General features: G+C 40.9%; 1 protein-coding gene across 8 annotated transcripts in view; it reads right to left on the bottom strand.

The window, feature by feature from the left end:
* The window catches only part of Sorbs2 (sorbin and SH3 domain containing 2), a 197031-nt gene that overhangs the window by 36281 nt on the left and 135465 nt on the right, over positions 1–25285 (bottom strand). For 3 of the 8 annotated variants that reach the window (XM_055593643.1, XM_055593636.1, XM_055593638.1), the window contains 7 exons: positions 19705–19771; positions 18902–18946; positions 16783–16957; positions 13805–13919; positions 7305–7463; positions 6637–6720; positions 4942–4998 (listed from right to left, as the gene is read on the bottom strand). In XM_055593643.1, the coding sequence (XP_055449618.1) occupies positions 4942–4998; positions 6637–6720; positions 7305–7463; positions 13805–13919; positions 16783–16957; positions 18902–18946; positions 19705–19771 (702 nt within the window). The remainder of the gene's footprint in view (positions 1–4941; positions 4999–6636; positions 6721–7304; positions 7464–13804; positions 13920–16782; positions 16958–18901; positions 18947–19704; positions 19772–25285) is intronic. The other 5 variants (XM_055593640.1, XM_055593642.1, XM_055593637.1 and 2 more) reach the window with 4 other exon arrangements.

The raw sequence follows: 25285 nt of genomic DNA, 5'->3' as shown, positions 1-25285 counted from the left end.
ACCATAGCAATTTCATTTGTTTGTCACCATTGAGTTTTGCATTCTAAAAAGCATACTCTAAATATTGCAATCAAAAGAATAATTTGTTGTGATTACAGAAATGTTTTTCCAAAGAGATGCCATGTCTCTGAGTTCTCTCTTAATAGACTGCGCTGCATTCTGTGAGGTAACACAACCAAGACATTCATTTCATCGTGAAGAAAAAAAGTCAGTAACATTATCATCAGGAACACTGACCTGACATAGGGTTAAAGGGCTAAATCGTCAGCATTAACTTCAGGCTCCCAACAACTGCTAAGTAGGAGCTTCCTACTTGAAGGGCTGGCTTTTATTGTGTGAGAAAACATTTGCAGTCATCTTGAAATCCTTATAAAACATAAGACTCTTCATAATTTCATTGTTACTGCCAGGTGTTACGTTGAAAATAGAGCACACAAGCAGAACTTGATAGGTCTTTCTTCTATCACGGCACATGCCATTTTCATATAGCTCAAAGAACTTGAATTGACATCACCCTCAGTTGCCTGAGACCCCAGCCAGGTACAGGTTTATAAATCTAGAACAATTTGAGTTTAGGATTGGTTTAAAATAAATGACCGAACAAATCAACATACACTCTTTTAAAGGGTATGCTTTACACATCTTATTCTGGGCAGCACTCTAAAACTGATGCGAGACAGGAGCAGCAGATAGAAAGCTTCCATTGTACATGTCTGTTTCTGAGACACTTGCTGAAATGTCAAGATTACTAGAGAGGGGTGGTGTCAAATCTCTGAATATTGAAGGGGACACTGTGATAAGATCTTAACGCTCATAGAGTATAAACGTATGTCTGGTTGATATACTTTTGGCTTTGGTCATGCTTATTGCTCAATTCATCACCATCGACTAACTCAGGTTTGTTGAAAAGTGGAAATTATATTTTGAAAATGTTTATATGAGGGCTTACAATTGTAAGCCAGAAAGGCAAGAGTTGATTAATATTATATTAAATTCCTACATATAGAAATATTTTATCCGAATATTAAAAACCTACCTAGGTGAAATAAAGATCTCACTTTATAAGTGATTTCTACTATTCTTTTCCATTAACTGTCAAATACTATCAGTTTCCCAATTAAAATACTAGGTTGTAACTTTACAATTCTTACACAGATCATTTTGACAAGCCTAATAATTAATATTTCACTTTAATTCTCTATTACTGATTGAGAATGGAATCTTACCCACAATCAAACAAAAACACCTATTAGCATGAAAACATTGCTTCTTCATTTTAGACAGAAAAAAGCATATTTAATATTTGTACTTCTTAGAAAATTCCTAGATTTCTATGTTCTCAGCAAATGTAGGAGTAGAAAAATGTTCTGTGTTGATAAGTTTATATGATTATTTGAATTTGTCTGAGTGGGACACAAGAAAGTAGGAAAAACATAATAAGGAAGAAAGAAAAGGAATAAAAGAATGTTAGATAATTCTGCATGTTTGCAGAAGAGGTCTCAGGGAGTGTCAGAGCACCACTGTCCATGGGTTGTGGGTTTTATGGGACAGCCTGATTCACAGTTGACCACTGAGAGGGTCAGATTCAAGATGTTTTCAGAATGTCCCTAGGAAGATGAGGAATAAGAGCCCCCAGTATGAAAGGCTTGGATAAATACCATAATATGAAATAAAATACTGGGTGAGACTGATAAAGTATGTTTCAGAGTTAAGACAAACTGTAATTATTTTTCCTTTTTCTGTTTTTTTATATTCCAAATAAATTGAAACCAGTTTAAAAGGATTAAAAAAAAACAGTTTAAAAGGATTAAAAAACACACACATTTAGTGTGTGCATACACCATGGTACTAGTGTGGAGGTCAGAAGACAACTAGAGGAAATCAATTCTCTCCCTAAACAATATGGGTTCTAGGGATAAACTCAGTCACAGCTGATTCGTCTTGCTGGCCAGTAAAACCAGCTTTGATTTTATGGAGTAAGAGAAATTTCAGTTGTCAATTATAAAGAAATAATAAAAACTTTAGATTAATAATTAAAGCAAAACTTTGTATGATAATTAGGACACTTCACCTGGAAAAAAAAAATGAGCCTCCAGAAAAGAACTAGCTCATTTTATCCAACACCATCTATTCATCATTTGCATGTGATCACTGTTTTAACACAGTCGAAGGTTATTTCAAGGTCCAGCAGACATTAAATCATTCTTTCTGCTAAGTAATTACTGATTAAACTTTGTAAACAAGTTCTTAACTACTCTTCTAAAAATTTTGTTTCAAATTAGTAACGTATAAGTTTCATTTTGACATCTGCAAACAAATGTCTTAGTTACATTTGACTTAAAATTATGTCATTTGTAACATATACGTGATAAAACCAGGTACTTGATAAATGATAGCTTAGGGATTACCTAATAATTTACATTTTTTTTTGCTAGGCAATGTCATACAAATATTATTAAAGACAGAACCTAAATAACTTGTGAGATTCTCTCTTCTTATACTCTGAATGGCCAGTTTCTTAAGTTAGCACCCTAGTTAACATGCTATTGAAATCACTCATGCCTCTCAGTCCCCAAAAGATAAGAACACATAGTTCCACTGTTATCAAACTGCTTTTTTAATGTAGTATTTTGGCCACAGCCTAAGCTTTTTCCATCTCCATGTTCAGTAATTATTGAGTAGTGTTAATTTCCAGAACCCATTTCACACAAACTCACTAATTAAAATAAAATAGTGTCTGGAAGATCCAAGCTTTAAATACATCTACTGGAGATGGTAAAAAGTGTGGTTTAAAGGAAACAGCTTTGAAATGGAGGCTGAACAGTTAGTGATTTGGTCTCTCGGCAGCCATCTTAGTAGGTAATGATATGTACATTCCTTACAGTTATTCCATTCTACTTTTCTTACTAGAAGACCAATGAATTGAATATTATGTTGTCTAAATCCCTTTTCAGCTCTCAATGAACCGACTACTATAAAAAAAAATCCAGAAATACCTGCTTTAAAATACCCAAGGGGAGGGAATGTTTGTTTTTTTAAAATGTTGATTCATTTAAGCACATCATACTGAATTTTTAAAAAATTGGAAAGAAATGTTCAATATGATAAAGATATCCTTCTATCCTTCTCCACAAATGGATTATAAATTTAATGGAAGTCCATCCATACAATGACATAGTTACATTGTGGAAAACATGAGAAAAATATTTGACAGGATTGAATTTCAAAATAAATTCCTAGGTTGTTCCTATGCTGAAATGATAACAAAAACATACAGAATAGAACTGCTTGTTTCACTTAATTCTCTTTAGAGTGCAGGCTTGTCTACAAAATATGAGTCTTGGAAAATTACTGAATTCAGTACCTCAAGAAGTTCCTGGTTAGTAGATTTTACTTTCTCTTTGATAATTTTTTCAGCCACTCCCCTGTTTTAACACACACCATGATGCTTATTACATGATCTAAACTTGACATTGCAGATTGAATCTTTCAAAAATTGAGTATTCCGCCTTTGAACATGATGCCTGCTATTTGTCATCCCTATTAAGGGATGACATCCTTAGCGTGAGTTCTTGGCTCACATAGCTTGGATGAGGGCTTCATGATGAAGGTAAGATAGTAAGTGTTGCAGTCACTTAAGAACATACAGCACATATTGTGATGGAATCATTTGATTCTGTGTGCTTCTATCATGGCTGCCCACAGGAAGACCTATGGGCCAGAGAGTTAGCAGAACAATAACATGTCTGCTTCTGTCTTCTGAGTGCTTTTCAAAATAACCTTTTTTTTGGGGGGAGGGGTTAGGATCCTTTCTTTTCCCTTTCATACTATCTTTTTTTTTTTTTTTTTAAATCCATGTAAAAATTTACATGGCTTGGCATAAATCCTTCACCTAGCTCTTTGGCTAATGTCCTAAGCATTACCATTCTTATTTTCAATTCATGAGTGTTTTGCCTGCCTGCATGCCTCTGCACCATATGTGTGCCTGGTGCTGGTGGAGGCCAGAAGAGGGTGTTGGAAATGGAGTTGTGGGTGATTGTGAGCTGCCATGTGGGTGCTGGGAAACAAAGCCAGGTCTTCTATGAGATTAGCAAGTGCTCTTAACCACTGGGTAACCTCTCCGGCCCCATTCATAAGCATTCTTCAGCAGAGCTCAGCTAAGTTTTATCCCACGTGGCAGTGATGATTATCTGCTGGAGTGGCTGCCTGAATTATAACGCCAAAAAGGATTAGCGATGCCCATCAAGGATGTAGAACTGGGAAACTGGAACACACATGCCCAGGATTCATCAGCTCTATTCTTGACTGATGGTAAAATCTACAAGCATTTAGGAAAACAAAGGCATAACAATAACCTTTAGGAAAATAGAATAAATAAGTACCTGATCGTATAAGAATCTAAACTTTGCTTTTTAATATATATATTATTCTGTCTGTGTGGGTATAAGCACACTTGCCACAGCATGGGAGGGAATGCTCTCTTCATCCACAGTGGGTAGGTTCCAGGGATCTAAGGTCATTAGGCTTTTGCAACAAATACGTTCACCTAGTGAGTCACCTCGATGGCCCAAGAATCAAACTCTTGAGTCTGTACCTCTACGCACAATGAAAAATTGGCTTCTAGAAGCCTTTTAGAGGTACTTTTGCTTAGTTTGTAAAAAAATGGATAGTTAATACATTGCCAACATTTAATATGTGGGTTTTTATTTTCATGCTGCAGAATATTTTAACTGGAAGTAACAGTTGGAACGATTTATCACCTGGAATTCATAAACAGCCAACCCCTTTGCCTTATCTAGACAGTGCTTTTACACACAGCACAGTGACACCAAGAGTTTTCAAAACCAGCTTGTACAGCACAGTGATCTATAAAAACACAGATGTTCAGGCTGACAGCAACAAAGGGGGGGTACCCGGAAAGAGAGAAGAATTTGTCTTTACCTCATTGGACACACCGGAAGAGTGATCTTGAACATAGTCCAGAGCCTTTTTAGGAGGCTGGGTGTAGATGCACCACAGAGGCAGAAGTGGAGAGATGGGATGGAGAAGAGTCAATGGCAGCAAGTATGAACATGTGGAAAAGTGACAACAGTTAGAAACCGAGTGCTGACAGCATCAGGTACACATAAAGAGCGACATGAACGGAGCAAAATGGTAGCCACCGAGCAAGAGTGCAATCAATGTCCCTAAACATTCTCAAGCACCACGCAAAGCTGCTCGTGTTCAGTTAGTAGATTTGTAAACTCAATTTGTCAAATCCAAATCAGCACTCCCGGTCTTTGGCCACAGCAGATTGCAAGGCATTTTCAGGAAACATTAGAGGAGTTAAGGGGAGAACATGCTGGTGTCGCTGAGAAGGATTACAGAAAGTGCTGGTCATTTGGGCCCAACAGAGTAAATGGTACAGTCTCTAGAAACTCTACCCAACGATAGCAAATACATAAGAAAAACAAGAGAGCATTCTCCTAAATGAAAAAAAAATACACTTGTGATAATAAGAGGAAATACCAGAAAAAAAAAAAATGGGAGGAAACAACCCTCTTCTCAGATAATAGAAATGCCAGGATGTTTATTTACTATTTGTTTACAGTCGTATTTGATTCAATTCAATAAAACAGAGCGAGGCTAACCAAGGCTGTGTTTCAATGTACATAAGTAAGAAATATATGATCGGCATAATTGCAAAGCCTTACATGCCATGGTATAAGAAGAAAAGGACCCCGAGTTCTAATAAAATTGCTGGGCAGTATAAATGACATGTTCTCCAACAGTTTAGGGTTTGTAAAGTGCAGGTTGCAGACATGAACCCCGCAGACAATTCCTCAGTTGAGTCTGGAGAAGTATTTGAAACCCTCATTAACCCTGTCCCACACAGATCCATCAGACCCCATGAGGGCCAAACTGAGGGCTTTCAACACGGGACTCTAGGGATCAGAGATCTGCTGGTAGCTCATGAAGAACACTACGAATCAAGGTCCACAGGGCTTCTTAATTCTTTGTTATATCTCTCCTATTGAAAGAATCATTTTACAGTGGGAATGTTCTAGTAATGTGTTATAGTGCAAATTGCCCAAAGATTTTCATTGTTGTATGACACAGGCTTAGGTTTAATTTCTGACTATTTTGGGCAACCTCTTCGACCTTTGGTCTATTTTCTCGTTACTGGACTTGCATCAGGAAGACACCCCAGGCTAATGAGTCGGAAACTAAGCACCTTGCAGGGCGTCTAACAATTCCTCAGCAAGCAAGAATTGTAGTAGCAGTCATTCTTGTAGACAGCAATGTGCTTGTTACTGTTAAACTAGACCAAAAGATACTTTACACAATCCAGTTCTCCCCTAAAGCTGTGCTAATGGACCTAAATATTCCAAGACAGAAACTGCCCCAACATGCTAGATTTGCAATTAATTAGATGTGATTCTAATGCATGATTTGGAAATTAAAAAAAAATATGGGAATGAACACGTTTAGGCATTTGGTACAAAAGCGAATTTGCACAAAGCTGGAGCCAAATGTATTTTATTCATCCAGCTTTTGTTCTCCACACCACACGTCTCCCTTCTGACAATTAATAGGCTTTAAAAATCACACAACAGTCTCCTGTTTGTCTTATAGGAATTGTCTGGCCTCACTTACCGGACGTCCAAACTCCAGCTCTGAAAAGAATTTATACCAGGGCTCATTTTCTAAATCTATGTCATCTGGATTTATGCGACCCGTCTAGAGCAGATGTGAAGGAAAAGGGGAGGAAAAAGCACACTGAGCGATGTGAGGGAAAACGCTGTGTGGTATGAAGACTCCCGCGCACCCACACGCAAACATGCATCGGACTCATCCAACACACCTTAGCAGGACAGAACGGAGGAAGTAAAGTACAATGAGCAAAATGAGGATACGAAAATGAGGGGCCATGGTGTCACTGGGGTCCCTGTCACCGCCACAGTTCATTCTTTAGCCTGACGCATGAACTAGGGAAACTATCCTGGCAGTGACAGTGGGGATGGGAGGCATACCAGACAGGTCCAACCGAGGCACCAAGGTGCTCTCCCGGACTGGCCAGTCCACTGTCCCTGAAGTCACTGGCAACTGGGCAGTGGCAGCATGCCATGTCTAGACTTTGCGTATGGGGCGGGCGGGAGCATGGAATGGTGAAGATGAGGGTGCTGGGAGGGGAGGGTAAGTAGGGGTCTGGGAGCAAGAAAACCCCAGCAGGGACTGGGATCTGACCATGCTTTAGCCTCAGAACCAAGGCTGAGCTCAGCTTCCCCACAGCCTGAGAGAAGGTGAAGAAGGGAGGGGCTCACCAGGGTGGGAGAGAGCGCTGGGGCACTTGGACGGGGTGCGGGGACACGGCTCCTGGGCGGAGGGGAAGGGCTACGCAGGCCTTCGGTGGAGGGTGACACCGGGAGAGGCTTCCGGCTGGGCTCCCTGGGAACAGGTGTCGGAGTTGTTGGGAGAGGGGGCTGTAAGAGAGAGGGGTGGGGAAAACACTCGTTCGTTAGACAGGGGCTCTTGATGGGCACCTGGAGGACACCAGCTGCCGGTTAGTCATGGAGACTAACATTTCAGGAAGGGGCTATGGTTGGGGTGACAGTGATGAGGACATTTAAGAAGGGTCCACCACAGCAAAGATCCAGAGGTAACAAGTCTCCCAGAAATCGGTCACTCAATCTCCCCTGCTGACTTGGATCTAAAAAAGGGTGTGGGGAGGATCAGGCTTTGGACAGTGAGTAGGAGAGGGAGGGTGTAACTGACTTACATCTCAGGTGATTTATGAATATGGTATTTAAGAGAGAAATGCTAAGGGTGGTAACATAGACAGTTCAGAGGAGACAAACACAATTACTTTAGATATAGAACATAGACATACAGCCTTTCCTTAACCCAGTGATATGCTTAATATTTTTTAATATAAATACCAGGTTAGATGATGCCATGCTGGTTGCTTTTCCAGAAAACGATGTTCAAAGTACTGTCTGTATCCACAGCAGCTACTTTGATATATCCTGGGTCCCTAATTAAATGTGTATAGTTGCACAGTACAACCTAGTAAGTCAGAAAAAATTCTAAGGAAAGTTACCTGGTTTCCCAAAAGCTGTGCGTGCCAACAAAGAGAAAAACTGCGATGCCTACAGTACCGCCCAGGAGGGCTGCTAAACACCCACTATTTAATCTCATATTATTCTCTTAGAATTCTTAAGGAGCTCAAGGATTCCCACTGAGTAGCTCTATAACCGTATAGTGCTGGGAGCATTGAAATTTCCACATTCAAAAAAAAAAAAAAAGCCACTATTATGTCATGAGCTTATTGAAATGTTTCATTGTCATTACATCAATAAGCATTTTATTAATCCAAAACACTATGAACGGTAGGGGGGCAGCAAACTTACTAAAACAAGTAGGAAAACAGCCTTTTTAACTTCACCTTGACATAAAAGAAAACCTATGGATTCGGGAAAGGGCATAGGGGGAGAAGAGGGAGGGTGGGTAGGGCATAGGGGGAGAAGAGGGAGGGTGTGTGGGGCATAGGGGGAGAAGGAGGGTGGGTGGAGCACAGGGGATAAAGAGGGAGGGTGGGTGGGGCATAGGGGGAGGCGAGGAGGAGGCTACAGCAGGGATACAAAGTGAATAAAATGCAACAATAAAAAAGAAGCCCTACAATGGACAGATCACATTCTCCTTGGTGGAGACACATTTCTGGGGAAAGGGGAAGATTATTCTGCTCCAAACCTGAAAATGGCAATTTTAATAAATAGAACCGTCACGGTTTGTACTATTTATTAAAGCTTCAGTCTATAGTCACAGTGAGCAACTTGCTTGAATCTGTGCAAAACAAACATAAGACAGAAAGTCCCTCAAACAGTGACAAGTTATCCTCAGTAGTTCTGGGATGCAGTGACTGGCACAGGTTGGGGCAGAGCCTTTGATTTGCAGGCTGGGTGTGGTGGCTGGGACACACTGGAGTTACAGGCACCCAAGAGGCAGGGGGAAAGAGTTTGAAATCAGCCTGGGCGACATAGAAAGACCTTGTCTCAAAAGAAAACAGCATCATCAAAATCACCAACAAACAGCTACCCCCCCCCCCCATGACATGCCAGAACTTGAATCGTCTCTTTGCTGTGGCTGACCTATGGAATTCCTATAGTTACACAATAACATCCAATGTGTCCTGTAGCAATCCGGAGCTGCTGCTAAGGTCCACAGAAACACTACAACACTCAACGCACGCAGACAACTGAAGCATATGCAAATGAATGCTGTTACCATGCCATCATCTCCCTCACATCAGAGACTCCACTTTGTTCCCTGTGAATCCGAACACTTAGGAATCCACTAGGAGACAGTTAACCTACAAATGTAATTCTCACGATGGCAGGCGAGCAAACCTCTGATGGACAGCTCTCTCACCTTGTTTTGTTTCTGTCAGTTTTACAAACCTAGCAACCTTGTGCTAGCACAAATCGTGTGTTTCTGGTGTGAGAAGAGCTTGAGATATGCTAAGACTGGAGCTTAGGTGTGACTGTCCTTCACAATTCCATAGAATGAATAATTTTTGAAGTTCCAACCTAAACGCCTTTCGCTACGTTTGAGGTTAGGGAAACTCTCCTCTCCCCAGTCTTCTCACTGGGCACACCCTTTCTGTGTATCTACTGATACACATGGATTTGCTCTTTGGCTTTTAAGCTTCACAGCATGCTTTTCATCTATTTGTCTTCATAGTAGAATACAGCTTAGTAAATACAACTTCTCAGATTTTCATAGCTTCTTTAACTCTTTGTGATTTTTGTGGATAAACCATATTCGCTGGTGGTTTAGATTGCATTTCAACGCATCCAGTGTGTGCTCCCTTTATCTACTATCATGTGTAACCATAGTTATTGTATGTAAGGTAATGATGTCTTTACGTATTTTTTTTTTATTAAGCGTAATAACAATGTGGCTTATCTACAGGTGTGTCCAATTCAGATCATCCATTACGCTTTTATTAATATTATCCCAGGAGAGTTGCTGTGATTGCTATATGGAGTCTGTAAACTGAAAATGTAGTCTAATCTGTGGATCAAGTCAGTTAAAAACAAATTTCTTGTGATTGCAAGGCCTTTGCTGGGCTACACATTAGGCTCATTTAGTCAGCATTGAAATTTATAGTCAAATAAATATTTATGAGCTTTAAAGAAATGCATTTCCTTTTTGCTTCCTGTTTAGAAATATATAAAGTGCCTTCATTTCTATCTCTCTGTATCTATCTATCTATCTATCTATCTATCTATCTATCTATCTATCTATCTATCTCCCTTCAATATTAAGGATGAAGGCAACCTTTTCTCCCCCAGAATTTGAGGATTTCTGTTTAAGCAGAAGTATTCCCTCATGGAAGCTGAGCTAGAGTTCTTTGTGTATTCCATCTCTGTGCCTTGATGGAGACTCACTGGGCCTCATAGATTCAGTCTCTCGCCAACTTTATCCATCATCTACAAAGCTAACATTGGTTCCCATTCTTTTAGTCACTCAGGGAGTACTGACTGCAGAGGCACACATGCCAGGCACCGAGTTGGAGGATTAGATAATGCTATGTCAGACAAGGTACCTGCTTCCAAGGAGTGTAACGTACAGTGAGGAACTCAGACGAGTGAACAGGCTGCAGAAAGGATGTCAAAGTGGGAACTGCAGGTGTCTTAACAAAGAGAGATACAAACCCACTGCTGAGGGGGAACAAGCCACTAGGGGAAGTGATAAACCTGGAGGCGGGGCGGGGGGAGGGGAGAAAAGGAGAGAGCAAGCCCCTAGAAGAAATGGGCCTCTGATAAACTTGGTGATCTGAGCGTGTAAATTTCCACATGAAGGAAGAGGGGGTGAGGCATGCTTCCCTGGGAGAAAGAACGGACCATGCGAAGGTCTGAATAGAAGGGACTGCAAGCTCTCTGTATGGCTGGGAGGTGTGTGTGTGGTGGGGGAAATCACCGGATTTTGGTAGGTTTTATTTGTTGTTTTTCAGTCTTTGGAAATTGTATCAAGGGAATTAGATTCTGTTCCAGGGACAAGAGAGAGTCAGGAGAACATTTAGGATTTACAGGATTTAAAAAAAAAAAACTGTTTGGAGATTGGATTCATTAATCAGGGAAATGTATGTGTCATGGTAACCCAGACAACAGACGACTGTGGACTGGAAGAGCCATGACATTTCTCTTGTGAGTAAGAACTCAAGTTCATAAATAGTGAGGGGGACTCAAGAAACAGTGAGGGAAGGTGACAGGCTTATCTGGAAATCGAGGAGAATAGCATAGAATTGCTTAGCTGCTGTCTATGATTTTCAAAAATTAGAACTGAACAAAGGGATGCTCTCAAAATACCCCTGGGTAAGAAGTCAAAAGATGCATTCACAAGGCCTTGAAATCCACTGGATGGGATGCCACTCTTAGTAAGCTCCCTTTCTCTCTCTCTCTCTCTCTCTCTCTCTCTCTCTCTCTCTCTCTCTCTTTTGGTTTTTCAAGACAGGTTTTTTTCTGTGTAGCCTTGGGTGTACTGAACTCATTTTGTAGACCAGGCTGGCCTAGAACTCACAGAGATCTGCCTGCCTCTGCCTCCCCGAGCACTGGGATTACAGTCACGCACCCTCTTTTTCTACAGTCTGAGCCTTCAAGACACTTGGCTGGTCCTGAACAGCCCTGACTAATCAGCCTCCCCCCCCCCCCAATTTAAAGTGGGATAAATTCAGGATTGACTTTTTTTTTAAAGGTAATAATCTCACTCTATAATAACAATAATTTAACAAAGCTTGGCCAAAATTATATCTTTGACTCATATCTTTTGTCACAAAAAACTGGCTCCCAACAAAATTGTTTAGGAGGGATAAAAATGTAAGCCTTCCATTCTCATTTCCTTCCAAGTTACTAGTTGCTTCCTTTCATCTTTTCCTGTGGCTGAAGAGATTTTGCCACAGCAGAATCTCTGACCATGCCCATGGCTTCTTAGACCAGCCAGGAATACTGGTCTTGCATTATAGTTACCCCAAACCCAGCTTTCTGGTAAAGCCAGTAAGTAATACGAACTTATTATAAGTTAGCCACTTATTATACTATCCACTTAAAACAATCAAATAAATTGTGGTGATGGGGAGTACTAGCTAAAGGCTCCCTGCACTTCACAGAGTAGTGATAAAGCACATCAAAGCAGCTGGCACAGAAGCGAAGTGCATCAAGCAAAAGTTTGCGGAGGCTCAGCTGGTTGCAGCGAATGCCACACAGCATCCAGTTAATGCTGCTTCAGCCTCTTGACCTGTAAGGCAGGAAGTCTGTGTGTCTGCTTGGAAAGCTACACGAGATAAAGAGATTATTACTAAATCTAGAGTCTGGCGTGCAGTAGGTACTCACAGCTATTGTTATTTCTATCACTGTTATTGCTACTTTAAAACAGAGAGCCTTCAAAGCTTGCGCCCAAAGGCTTGTAGCCATCTCAGCCACAATGAGGGGGCCCCATAAGTGAGCTCCAACGGGGAGATTTCTTTAAATGGACTTCCATTTTAGCCACATAAGAGGTTTCTTATCTTCAGTCACATCATCATCCCAAGAGCCTCATAACTCATCAGAATGACCATTAGAGCGTCTCTATTATAATTTAATATGATATTCATTATTTTGTGGAATTTTTTTTCAGAAGTCATATTGTTTTTCCATTGAATTTTGGCTTAGAGATTGCACTTTCTCCACATTCAGTCAGACAACTTAATTAATGGGTTATAATTCAGAGCCTGGAATCAATAATACCCTACCCCCTAGTTTCTCTGTTGTAATCTTAACATGCAAAGAAATTTGAATTATTTGAAGAAAGGCAGTTGAATTATGTGATCGGAAGATTTTTTGACATACCTCTCAAGAACACAACCACAAATCACAGGGTTTCAAACTCTAAATCAAGGACACTCATGTTGGGTGTGGTGAGGTCACAGGCTGTCCAACTAAATGTCAGGGCTGATCTTGCAGTCTATGTAAGAGTGTGGCGCTCTGCGCCTCTGGAGGAGCTCACAAAGCAAATACCAACAGGGCTTATCTGGAAGCAAGTTAGGACCTACCGAGGAATGGCTGAGTTTTAAAGAGGTCTTGAGGACACTGATCTCTGACAGAAAAACAAGGGAAGCAAATCACGATGAGAGGACTCAAAGGGAAGAGGGCCAGGGGAGAAGCTGTCGGTAGCTCTAGTGGAGGCAAGTGGTCTTTTTCACGTTCCTACATTGCTTAGTGTGTGTGTGTGTGTGTGTGTGTGTGTGTGTGTGTGTGTGACTAAAATAGACAAAAAAGACTATAAAGAGAAATACAAGCTTGGTCTATCAAGGTGGTAATCAGTCAGGAAGCTTGAGGGTTGGTAACCTGGGAGGCATTTAATAAAAACCAACTAAACAACTTGTTATAGGAAGTATGTTTGGGGAAATTTTCTCTTAAGTGCAAGCAACAGTAGGAAACCAACATTGAGGTCAAGGGATTCATCTGCCTGGGTCTGTATATCGAGGGTATGGATTCATGTTTTTTTCTTTTTTTCTCACTCGTAAGCTAGGATATCTATTAAGCGTTTCATGTATGAGTGTCATGATTAGGCACAGCTAGCTGTAAGCTAATGACAATAAGTCTTGCATATATGTGCTACTCAAGTGCTACTCTTTCAATTCAGAGACAAGATAACATAAATTGTGATTAAAAATAAACACGACTTCTCAGGAATGTCAAATAAATGAAATGGGGTGAGATTCAGGTTTCCTTGGGAACCCCTGTGACCTAGCAAGCTGGCTTTTTGATCAATGACAAGTGCTTACGGGTCTTTCGTGCTGCAGAATGGATGATTTCCCAGGTTCATATTCAAAAATGCTCCTTGGCTCCGATCGAAATTTTCTGGTGTCCACCTTTCTGTCTGGAGGGTCCCAGTCATGCCTGCAAATGAACAGCGAACCACACATTGAGACAGTTTGTGTGCATAAAGCTCGTGTGAAATACCACCTAAGGTTAATTTTAGTGGAAGTTTATTGGTTTAGAGTCTGTGTGCTTGTATGTATGCATGAAGAAGAAAAAATTTTGGGTATCAATGCTTTCCCCCTGCTATGGGTTCTAGGGATAGAACTCAGATCTTCAGGCTTAATCACAAGCTTGCTGAGTCCTCTCTCCTACCCTGAGAGATAAAAAAACCAACCAACCAACCAAACAAACAAACAAACAAACAAACAAACAAAAACCTCAAGTAACCAAAAATCTCTCTGGCTAAAAAATTATGAAAAATTCCACATACGTGTAACTTTATATAAATGACTTATAGTAAACTATCTCTTATAGCTCATTCTTTCTTCTATATTTATGAGTGTGCCTATGGCTGCAAAAATTCACAAAAATGGTTTGTAGACACATGGATAGCGACTTGTGGTTAGACCTCTGGGTTCCTAACAGCAGCTGCATGTGGCTGAGTTTAAAATAAGTGGCGGTGTGCTCCATGAAGCTTTGTCAGTTTAACCACCCGTTGACCTGGAGTGAGCAGGGATAATGCATACCCCATGTTTGATCATGTTTCTTGTAAAGGGCATTGGAGTGCATCCGTGAGAATTACAACTACACCTCTTGGGCTGACATGCATAGGGATAAGCAGAGCGGCGTGGGAGACCCCTGAGTATGAACCTGGAGACTCTCTCCCAGGGGAATCTGGTATTTTCCCTGCACTGATGCCACTGAGAGTCTGTCAAGGGTTCTGAGCAAGTACATTTTCACAGGAGGACTCAGAACAGCAAGCTCTTCCAGGAAGCTAGAGCTAAATCAGAAAATTTCCCTTGGAGAAGAGGAAAACTTCTTCAATACATATTTATTTTATTTATATTTGAGCAAAAGGAGCTTTTGACTTTGAGTTTGGAAATTCTGTTTCCATGGAAAGAAATGAAATTCTTTCTTCATGTACTCATGGACACAGAAGTGCTCTAAGAGAAAAGGAGAACCAGGTCCTAGGTGTATACAGAATACATGAGCTCTAGCCAGAAACCTTCCCATTTCAGTTTTCCTATCTGTGTGAGACTATGTCCTGTTTGCTCTCTAAGCATTATAGACATAATAAATTTTAAAAAATGTGTGTGGTGATAATTATTTCTCAGTTTTAAGACATTTGTACTTCTGCGCAATTTGTCTCGAGGAAAGAGGTATTAAGGTGAAAATCCCCTGACACGTGGTATGTGTCTGTTTTGCTGTGTATCATGATCTTATAAGCGATCATCAGTTATTTCTAATGGCACAGTTCTTAATGGTGTTGAGTATGCTTTCTTGTGAGGTATGTTTGGTGATTTGAATGGCCCTCATAGGCTCATATGTTTGAATGCCTGGCACCCAGTTAGTGGAACTGTTTGGGAAGGATTAGAAGGGGTGGCTTTATTGGAGGAGATGTATCATGGGGGATGAGGTTTGAGGTTTTAAAAGCCCACACTAGTTTGTGTCTGTCTCCCTGCCTGCTGCCTGCAAATCAGGATGCAAAACTCTCAGCTACTGCCCAGCATCATGCCTGTCTATTTGCCTCTAAAACTGTGAGTGCGGCCCTCATTAAATGTTTTCTTTTAAAGAGTTGCTTTGGTCATGGTATTTCTTCATAGCAACAGAACAGTAACTAAGACAGTACATGATAGTGAATACTTAAAAAAACAGCAATATAAAAACTGGTAATAACAAACAACTTTTCCATTACTACTTATTAATCACCAGTAGAGAGAGCATAGGCTACTCTATTCGTTCAAATAGAGCAAGGTTATTGTAATGTTCTAACCTGTTTCTTTCTCTGTCAGGTAGAACGTGTCCTACTGAGTTATTATCAGAATAAAATGACATCATACATGGAAATTGCTTAGCCCAGTGCTTTCTTCATAATCAACTGTCAGTAAAGATTATCAATAACTAGGAATATTAGCCACAGTCCTACTAAAATAACACAACTGAAATGTATTCAGAAAAAGTTCGAGTGTGAATAGCTTACTTAAAAAAATATTTCAGTGGAGAAACGAAAATTAGAATCAGCTAAAATAACTGGTGGAAATGAGTCACATATGCTTGTTAATGCCTTATTTATGAGTTAAGAGTAATTTTCCTTGGTTTTTAAAAGGCATCTTAAAAGACCTAAAATTTCAAATCTGTGAAAACAAAAAAATTAACTGCTTCATCTCTCTCTAAGGTAGGGTAGCAAAGGGAATCCAAGCCAACTCTTCCCAGTTACTTTGTTTACATGCATTTATTTTGAGAAAGAATGCTTCCATGTAGCTAGTTCTGGCTTGTAAGTTATTATGTAGCTCAGAGTGGCCTTGTATTCATGCCTATAAGCTTTATGAAGACTGAAATTTCATGAATGATGTACACATGCTAGCCCCCTTCAGCTCAGCAACTGGACTCACAGTCCAGTGTGTGTGGAGTAAACCAATACCACTGAGCTTCACATGTAAGGCCTTTGGACATTGTATGTGCGTGTGCATGTTTTGTTGTTGTTTGTAGTACTTGGACGAATGCTCTCTGACTTACAAACGATAGCCATGGCCTCTTTATTTCATATTCGCACAAAAAATAAAGGTCGTGCTCCTGGTACATCAAGTTTAGTTTAGAGCATTGTGCTAGCATGACCCAGACTTCCCTGAAAGTGTCCGGCATCATCTCAGATGCTCCATATAGACTGGTAAGTTTATGCATACATTCGCTCCACAGTGCTGGGTGGAGCGACTCTTCACTGGGTGCCATTGTGGGTTGGCTTTTATCCTAAGAGAAGCCATTTTGGGGGAAGGAGCCTTACTTTTCGGTTGAAGGCTGATCTCTTGGTCTCGGGGGAACGTGCGGGGGAGGCACTGGGGAGGGTGCCTTCTTAAAAGCATCTGTGCCATTGTCTGAGTGGCTCTTGGAAAGAGGTCTGTAGGTCTGGGTCTTCGCAGCAGGGTGGGACTGAGCGCTGTAGGGTGAGTTGTACAGACCTACCAAGAGAAAGAGAAAAAAAAACAATGAAACAGGCAAATAACAAGTGCATGAAGAGGTTGGGCTTTGCAGAATCACCAGCGGTTTTCCCATAATTACCAATAAGCATATTCATAATATACACATTAGGTGGTACATCGTTTATTAATGTACCAACACTGATTTATAAATTATCACTTTTTAATTAGACATCCATTTGTCTTGCACATAAGCACTGATTATGATAAATCATCAGTTCTTGTAGAATTAATGAAAATCCAGGCTATTTAGTGGAAAACGGACTTACGGGTATTCAGCAAGGTATGCTCTCTGTTACAGAAACTAACGCCTAAGGTAAACTTCCAGAGGAAGATTAGGATAGCAGCGAGTCCTCTGTGAGACTGACATGCACATCACGATTGTTATGGTAATTGCATTCCAACAAATATTGAACATGCTGTATACACGAGGTTCTGCTTCCTCGTGAGACAGAGGAAGGTGAGCCCTCCGCACCAAGCTGTTACAGGAAGATAGGTAATTGAAGAGAGTTGGTGATAGTTAATAAAATCCAAGGGAGAAAGTTAGACAATGATGCATGAGACAGAGAAGATAGTAGGTATCCCATGGGACTAGAGTTGGGTCTGGTTTGGTGGGGAGGAGAGGGTGGTGGGAACAGCATGCAAGACACAAAGCCGTGGGTTAGTCGAAAGTAGAGAGGAGTTATGGGTATTTTGCTGACTGACTGATGAAACTTCTAGAGCTTTACAGGCTAAGAACTGAACTTCAGCTTCATTAATTACCAGCAAGATGCAGCAATTTCAACATTTAAAATTATATAAAAATTCTGAGTCTCTCATAGTCTTAATCTTGGGCTAAGTCTATCTGTGCTTGAGTGCCTCTCTGTGTAGGTTTGCTTCCATGAGAAGTGACATTAGGCAACACCTGCTCTTAAGTGTTTCTGGGTCAATTCCACAGACTTCAACTTGTGAGGTAAATTAAGGAGCTGAGCTTGATGGACCAGGACCAGGAAGGGAGTATTTATGTTAATGGACTTCCTGCAATAATCCGGGGATACAGAGTCTAACTCAAAGGTCAATACCTTGATGTTTGATTTTTTTTTTTACTCCCTATCTCATTTATCTTTAGAGCTGAGCAGCAAAATCACCCAGTTAAAGGGCTGGTTGCTGGTCATCAGACTATCGGAAGGGGAAAAGTCTCATGGAGATTTCTACTAGGGTGGCAAGGGGACCCTAAAATGAGGGCATAGTCCTGGGTCTATGGCTAAGGATGGGTAGAATCTCCTGATGTGAGGCTTAGGAAAAACTGATGAAAGGGAACTTTTTTTTTTTTTTTTAGGGGTCTCTCACATGAGCATGAAGACCACTCCACAAGAAACCAGCACATCCAAACACAAGTGGGAATGTCCAGAGCTGAAGTCATTCCATTGTGAGCATTGGCAACTCTGAGTCAGAAAAGTGACTTAGCCAAGAGGGAGGTTTCCAGACCTTTCAATGAATGGTTCCATTTTGGAGCAAGAGCCTGAACGTGGTCGTAAAACACTTTGCTTGACTTGTTTTTTGGGAATAATATCTGAGAGGTCTTACGCAATTATAATTACGCTTTCTGCTGATAAAAAGATCTTTATTTTGTTGTGTAACCCAGGCCATAGTCTGTTCTTTCACCCTGCCCCTTCGCACTGTGGTTAAACATTCCTGCAGTTGAGAATAAACCAACAGGGGGGAATGAATGACACAGAACAGTGTTAGTTCCCATTTCTGGGGGAAAAGGATCAATCTTTTGTTAGGCATGCCATGGGAAGAGAAGTAGGGCATTCTCCTCATCACAGTAACTGACGACATGAGGTCTGAGTGGTGAGACAAAGGACCAAAGGACAAGATGGGGTGCCTTTCCCCAACAGTGGCATGTGGGGTGTCATCGCAAACAAGCCAGGAAAGCCGTCCTACCTGCATTATATGTGTAAGGAGTATTATACATGTCTGTGTCCTCATCTAGAAAATGAAACATACACATGATAATCCAGAATCTGCCACCTTGTTGCCAAGACAACAGAAGGTCAGAGAAATGACAGAAACATACAAAAAAAAAAATAAAGCAATGTATTTTTATTTTTCTAGCATATAATAGCACTTTCTGTTTCTAAATATTCCGTTCTCTGGGCCTCTGAGGAGTGATTTTATTTATGAAGTAATGTACCTTGCCGCCCTAGTCATGCATGCAAAACTGGTCCCTTGACTTCTCTTCTCCAGGCAGCTTCCTGTATTCTCTGCATCATAATTTTCCAGTAAGTGCTTTTAAGGTCTCTTGACAACACTGTGGGATTAGGGGATGTCACCTGCACTCACTCTTGAGGTAAGAGAGGGACATGGGCAGACAGGAGCAGAAGTGACTAAAGCCTAGATGTGGCAGAGATAGGCGTGGCTCCTGGTGGCCTCCAATGACATCTCTTAGGAGCTTCTTGACAACTCATAGTTAAGGCACAGGCCCAGGCACAGATGTGTGATTTAGGAAGGATAAAGGGAGAATAGGAGAAATGCTGAAAAGAAGTGGAAATTAAGTTTGCTGGGGTCTTGAAGTTTTTGTGTGGAGAACGTCTATACAAAAGTTGCAGATATATATATATATATATATATATATATATATATATATATATATATAGTCTTCAACCCATAAGGACTTGATAAACAAACAAAAAAACAAACAAACAACAACCAAACCAAACCAAACCAAACCAGAAGAATATACATACCCGGCTTGTGTACCATATGAATTTGCTTAAACATTGTCTTGTACCAATCCTTTGGCCGGTCAACCGTCTGTCAAAGAGAACATCCAAGAATTATAAACCCTTTCTGTTGGGTTTGGGCAAAGGGCTGCTCAGGCCATGTCCACCTGCTTCAGCCTCTGTCTCTATTCACTCTCGCGGCTGCTATAAAATAAAAGGCAGGCACCTTGCTGTAACTGTGAGTCTATAGCGCTCATTATCCTCAAAGTGGTTTATCTAACACTCCAAGTAATCAGGGGCTAGAGGCCGCTCACTCCAAAAGATGGACACATGTTACCAAAGGTTTGGGTCTTTCCCCTTCCCAGGCACCTGAGTGTCTCAGACAACCTGGCTGGAAGCCTGTGTCATGGTATTCACCAGCTGTATGTTATGTAACTGACTGCCTTTTCTCCCTGAAACCTGTAAGAGGGGCTTTATTTAGCCTTGTGGATCTGGCCTGTCTTCCAGAACCTCTGCTATGCTGATGTCTACTGACAGTGTTGGAACTGTTCTAATAAATCCTGTATTCGAAATGGCGATCTGCCTCTGTCCTGACTCCAGAATTTGAGGCCTCATACTCTCAAAAGGCAACCCTCCTGGGAAAAGTCTTCATTGCTAACATTTGACATTTCTAAGAGCAGATTTGCATTTCTACTATGACTTGACCCCAATTTCAGCACTTTATCCTGTTACTTCTGTAGTTTGTAAGTAGAGTATCCCATATTTACTGAATTGGAACATTGTGTATTATGGTTATATTTATTCAAATCAGCCATGGCCAGTACTGGATAGTGACTATTTGACTCAAGTTAGCTCATTATTATTATTATTATTGTTATTTTGTATGTGTCTGAAGCAAGGCTTCACTGTGTATGCTGAACTGGCCTTTAACTCATGATTTGTTCACCTCAGTCTCTCATGTGCTGGCATTACATGGATTTACCATTAGCCCCGCTTATTACTGTGTGTGTGTGTGTGTGTGTGTGTGTGTGTGTGTGTGTATGTGTGTGTGTAGGACACAGGTCAACCTTAATCTTAGCTGTTGTTCCTCAGAGGTGATCCTGGGTTTCGATAGGGTCTCTTGCTGGGACCTGGCCCTTACAAGGCCTGGAGCTTATGAGGCCTGGAAGCTCCAGGATCCTTGTGTTCCCACCCCTCCAGTTCCGGGATTACAGATGTGTGCCACAATGCCTGCTTTCTTATGTGAGTGTTGTGCATGGAACTCAGCATTTAACAGATCTATTTCCATAGTCCTTATCGTTATTCTTAAAATTTTATATCGAGTGGTCTGTGAAGACATTTAAAATTTTAACTAGGGGGTATTTCTGACTCAAGCAGTAGCTATTCCCATCAGCTTCAATGAAGGTAAAATTAGCATTTACTTGTCCAATTGACTGATATACTGACTGTATCAGATAATTGCAAAGTCATAGAAGATAAATAAAAGTGTAGCTAGGCTTTCAAAGCTTCTTTAATAAGACAGTGCAGACAACTTTTGCCTTGCTAAATTATATACTCTGTGATAGTCAGCATTCCTCACGAGAGCCAGGCTTCAGGTAGGTTAGAAGCAGCAGGGTACAGTACAAATAGGGAATTAATATCCTCATTAAAGAACATTCAGATCTTGGAGCCTTCAGTTACTACTTAATGCTTTTGAGAAACTTACATCTGAGAAAGTTCTGTATCTCTTCTCTTTTCTTTGGATACGTGCGTGCACACGTGTGTGTGTGGGGGGGAGGGGCACATTCGTGTGTGTACAGGTGTGCACCCATGTGAGTGTGTGCAAGCCAGAGGTAGATCCTGGCTAGCCACCTCTTCCATCCTCTGCCCTGATCTCTGAGTCAGCGGTGCATGTTAAGGGGCTTAGAACAGTCCTTCCACTACCACAAGTCTCAAACAATAAAAACTGCAGGGGAACTCTAAAATCCGTGGAGTGAGACACTGCGCCAACCTAGCTTATTGGCTGTGACTCTTGTCTTACAGTCCGTGAGAACGTGAGAACGTGCCTCCCCTTTTCTAGCTGCAGAGCAACAGTTTGCTTAGCAAGGTCTTTATCTCAATTCTATCAGAGCTAGTTGGGCCAGAGGTTAACCCTTCGGTGCACAGGCAAATCAAAGTGTCAGGTTTTCTGAGATCATTGCCCTGATTTAAAACATTGGTTAAAATGTGTACTTGTGAGAGTGGGAACTGTTTGATATTTTATGTTGACTTTAATATATGAGGTCATTGCATTTCTTCACCTAGAAACTATTAGGTAGTATTTAAATTTATTTGGACTTCTGAAAGACAGTTCTGACAGTCACTAGAGATATAAATGGACATCAATTCTGTTGAGAATTACATATGCACTGTAGGCTTTTTCTACAATGGGAGCTTGAGGGCATCATTGATTATATATATGTACATATATATACATATGTAGACATACAAACATATACCTATGTATACAAATATAATGAATATTTATAATTTAAATATATATTATGTACTATGTACTATATGTTATACATTAAATAGCATATATAGTTCAAATATACAATATATTTAATAATAAAAATATATAATATGTATATGGCCAAATGATAGGAACTGGTATCCAGGGTAATCTAGCACAAAAACCAAGAATCTGCTATTTGCTGGTTCAAACAGAACCCTGAAATACGGGGGCTGGGTAGAGCATTTAAGTCAGTAAGGTGTCTGTTTCCAACAGTCCTGTAGAAAGCTGGGCATGGCAGTGGGCTCCTGTAATCCCAGCACTAGAGACAGCTCTGGCTTTAGTGAAAAAGCCCAGATATCAACTGAGGAAGACATCCAGTTTTGACCTCTGGCCTCTCTCAGCACACTGACCCACCCACCCACGTGTGTGCATGTGCTCACACACGGTCATACACACAAACATATACCCATACCAAACACCTGAACATATATATCTTTAGGGGACATTTATTCTTCTAAAAGGCACGTTTCCCTTTCATTAGGCTTCATTTCTTTTATATACTCTTATGCTTTCAGAGCGACAACAAAGAACAACAAAAAAGTAACATACAACTGTGTATAAAAATAGTTTCTCACTGTACCTGGCCACAGCCAATGGGAGCAGGGAGGCCGAATAAGGAAGTTACATCGCTGTATATGGCAATGTGTTGTGACAGACAGCATTGTTGTCTGCAATTGCCAGAGGGCCTATATCAGGCAGGATCTCACAGTTAGGCCATCTGCTGGCTTTATATGGTGAGTACAAAGAAGCTAGGAAAGACCCAGCTGGCGGGCAGGGAGACTGTGAAGCTAGTAAGGCAGAAATGCAAGCTCAGTGTCTCTCTCTAAAGAAAGTGCTGTGAACGCTTCTGTTCTTTTTGTCAGTGCCATTTTGGAGCATGTTATGTCTCACACTGAGATTATGACGCAGAAGTCCCCACTTGGGAGATTTGCTTTTGGTAAAAGCATCCTTTAAAGGCACTTTGCATGGACTATATGACTCCTGGGACCCTACAATGCGACTGTCATCTGTACTCCTACAGCAGTAGGGCTCCAACTTTCATCAGCACTGTTCACTGATTTAACATACAGACGTTTTAAAAAAAAACATATATTTTCTACACGTAAGACAACAACATCATGTTCTGCTTTTTCCCTTGCTAGCTCTAAAATAGCCAAACAAGTGTTATATTTGAACTAGGAGAAAGAAATCTTGCATCTCATTTAACTAGCCAGACTTCTTACACAGTCTCATGGGCTCTGATCCTTAAGGATTTTTTTTGTCACTGTTTTTAAGAATATGGCAGGAAAAGGCTGACATAGACATCTTGGGTCACAGGAGAAGGGATGGTCTGCAAAGCTATCTCCCTTCATCACAAGAACTCAAAAAGTAGTGAGCATTCAATTCTTGTTATGGGCAGTCTCTGGACCACTTTACAATATCCTGTTACCATGGTATTCGTTAGTTATCTCAGAGGATTTTCTGACATGGCACATTGAGACAGTGCTAGTTTTAATGTACATTCTGAGCAGGAAGCTGAGGCAATTTGAGTCTGATAATCATTACTTTCTACACGAATGAGGGAAGAAAATAACCTTGGACATTCTTGGCCCAGGGATGGCAGGCATTTATAAACACAGGTCTATACTTGGATGTGTAATTTATAAGGCTGCAAAGCAGTAAACATGAACAGGATCGCTGCTGTCTTTGTACAGTTTTAAAGGCCTGAGCAAGTTATACAGAAAAAACTATGGTTCCTTACAAGGAACTTCTGCAGTGGTTAATAATTCACTTTCAGTTTTCTATAAGGGAATATAACATCCCTTGCTTAGTGGATGTATGTGGTTGCTTATCATTTGGCATGTTTTTCATTTGGCAGTGGATAATATAAACCTTTACTTAAGTTTTATTAATCATCTCCAACAGCTTGAATTTTTTTCTTAAAAACCTAACAAAGCAAAGACTTTTGAGCAAAAAAATTACTACAGATTAAAAATCTATAAATTAAAAAGAACGGGTCACATTAACACACCCACTGTTTAAATATCATTTACTAACTTGAAAGCACATTCATAGGTTTTAGACAGAATCTTTTCAGACAGAGTCTGTCACTGCACAGGAAGCAATGATCTCTTAGCCTGTGTGTGTACCTTGTCTCAAGGGCTAACAGGCAAAATCCATGACACCATTCCTGCCTGAGTCATTATCCCTTCATTATCCTGGGAAAATTCAAATTTAGCCATTTTGAGTCAGAAATTCTGAAGGGAACACAGAAGTCAAAACACTGTCATCAGAAACATACAACTTCATAAAGTAGAACGTATTAGTCACATGCCCTGGGGGTTTTTCTGCCACTTAAATATGACCATCATCATCCCAACACAGATTTTTCAAGCTTTATAATTAGTCACATTCTTAACAATCGGCGAAGTCTAAATTCCAAGCGCATGCTACGCAGATATACTTTCTTTGGCTTCAACTCTAACGGCGATGCCAAGAATAATCAATTCTGAACTCACGTCTATATAAAAATACGACCACTGCAAACCGAAAAACAGAAGGGGAACCCTCATAATTCATCTCTCATCCTTTTCAAACGTTTCCTGTCTCACCATTGCCTCTGGCCTGACACCCTGACCGTTCTTTCTCTAGGTCCCTTACTGTCTCTGGTTCCCTGCGTTTCCATTCAGGGGATACTGCTCTTGGCAGCGCCTCAGTCCTTGATGTGGGTGCACAGGCATTGTCTATGCAGCCGGAGCGTCCTCCTCTCACTCTGCTCCAGCCCCTCCTCCCCAAACCGATTTCACCTGCAAAGATGCCGTGGCTCTCATCCTGGCTTCCCGGTCGGTCTTGCCTCTCTGCTACCACAGCCCTCGCAGTGGACTTGGTCAGCCTACAGCTGCCTGCCTAGGCTTCGCTGCTGCGGAGCGCTGCCAGAAAGGGCTGCCCCAGCACTCTGAATAACTCTCTGGCAGAGTTTAAAGACTAAAAAAAAAAAATGCCCTTAACACTTTCACTCATCACACAGGCGGCTCTCAGCAGGCTCAGCGGACAGGGACACTCAAATATTCCTTTTTTTTTTTTTTTTTC

This window comes from Psammomys obesus, unplaced genomic scaffold (assembly GCF_907164565.1).
Source record: "Psammomys obesus unplaced genomic scaffold, mPsaObe1.curated_primary_1811, whole genome shotgun sequence".
NCBI classification, from domain to species: domain Eukaryota; kingdom Metazoa; phylum Chordata; class Mammalia; order Rodentia; family Muridae; genus Psammomys; species Psammomys obesus.
This window is presented reverse-complemented; position numbering and strand designations above follow the sequence as displayed.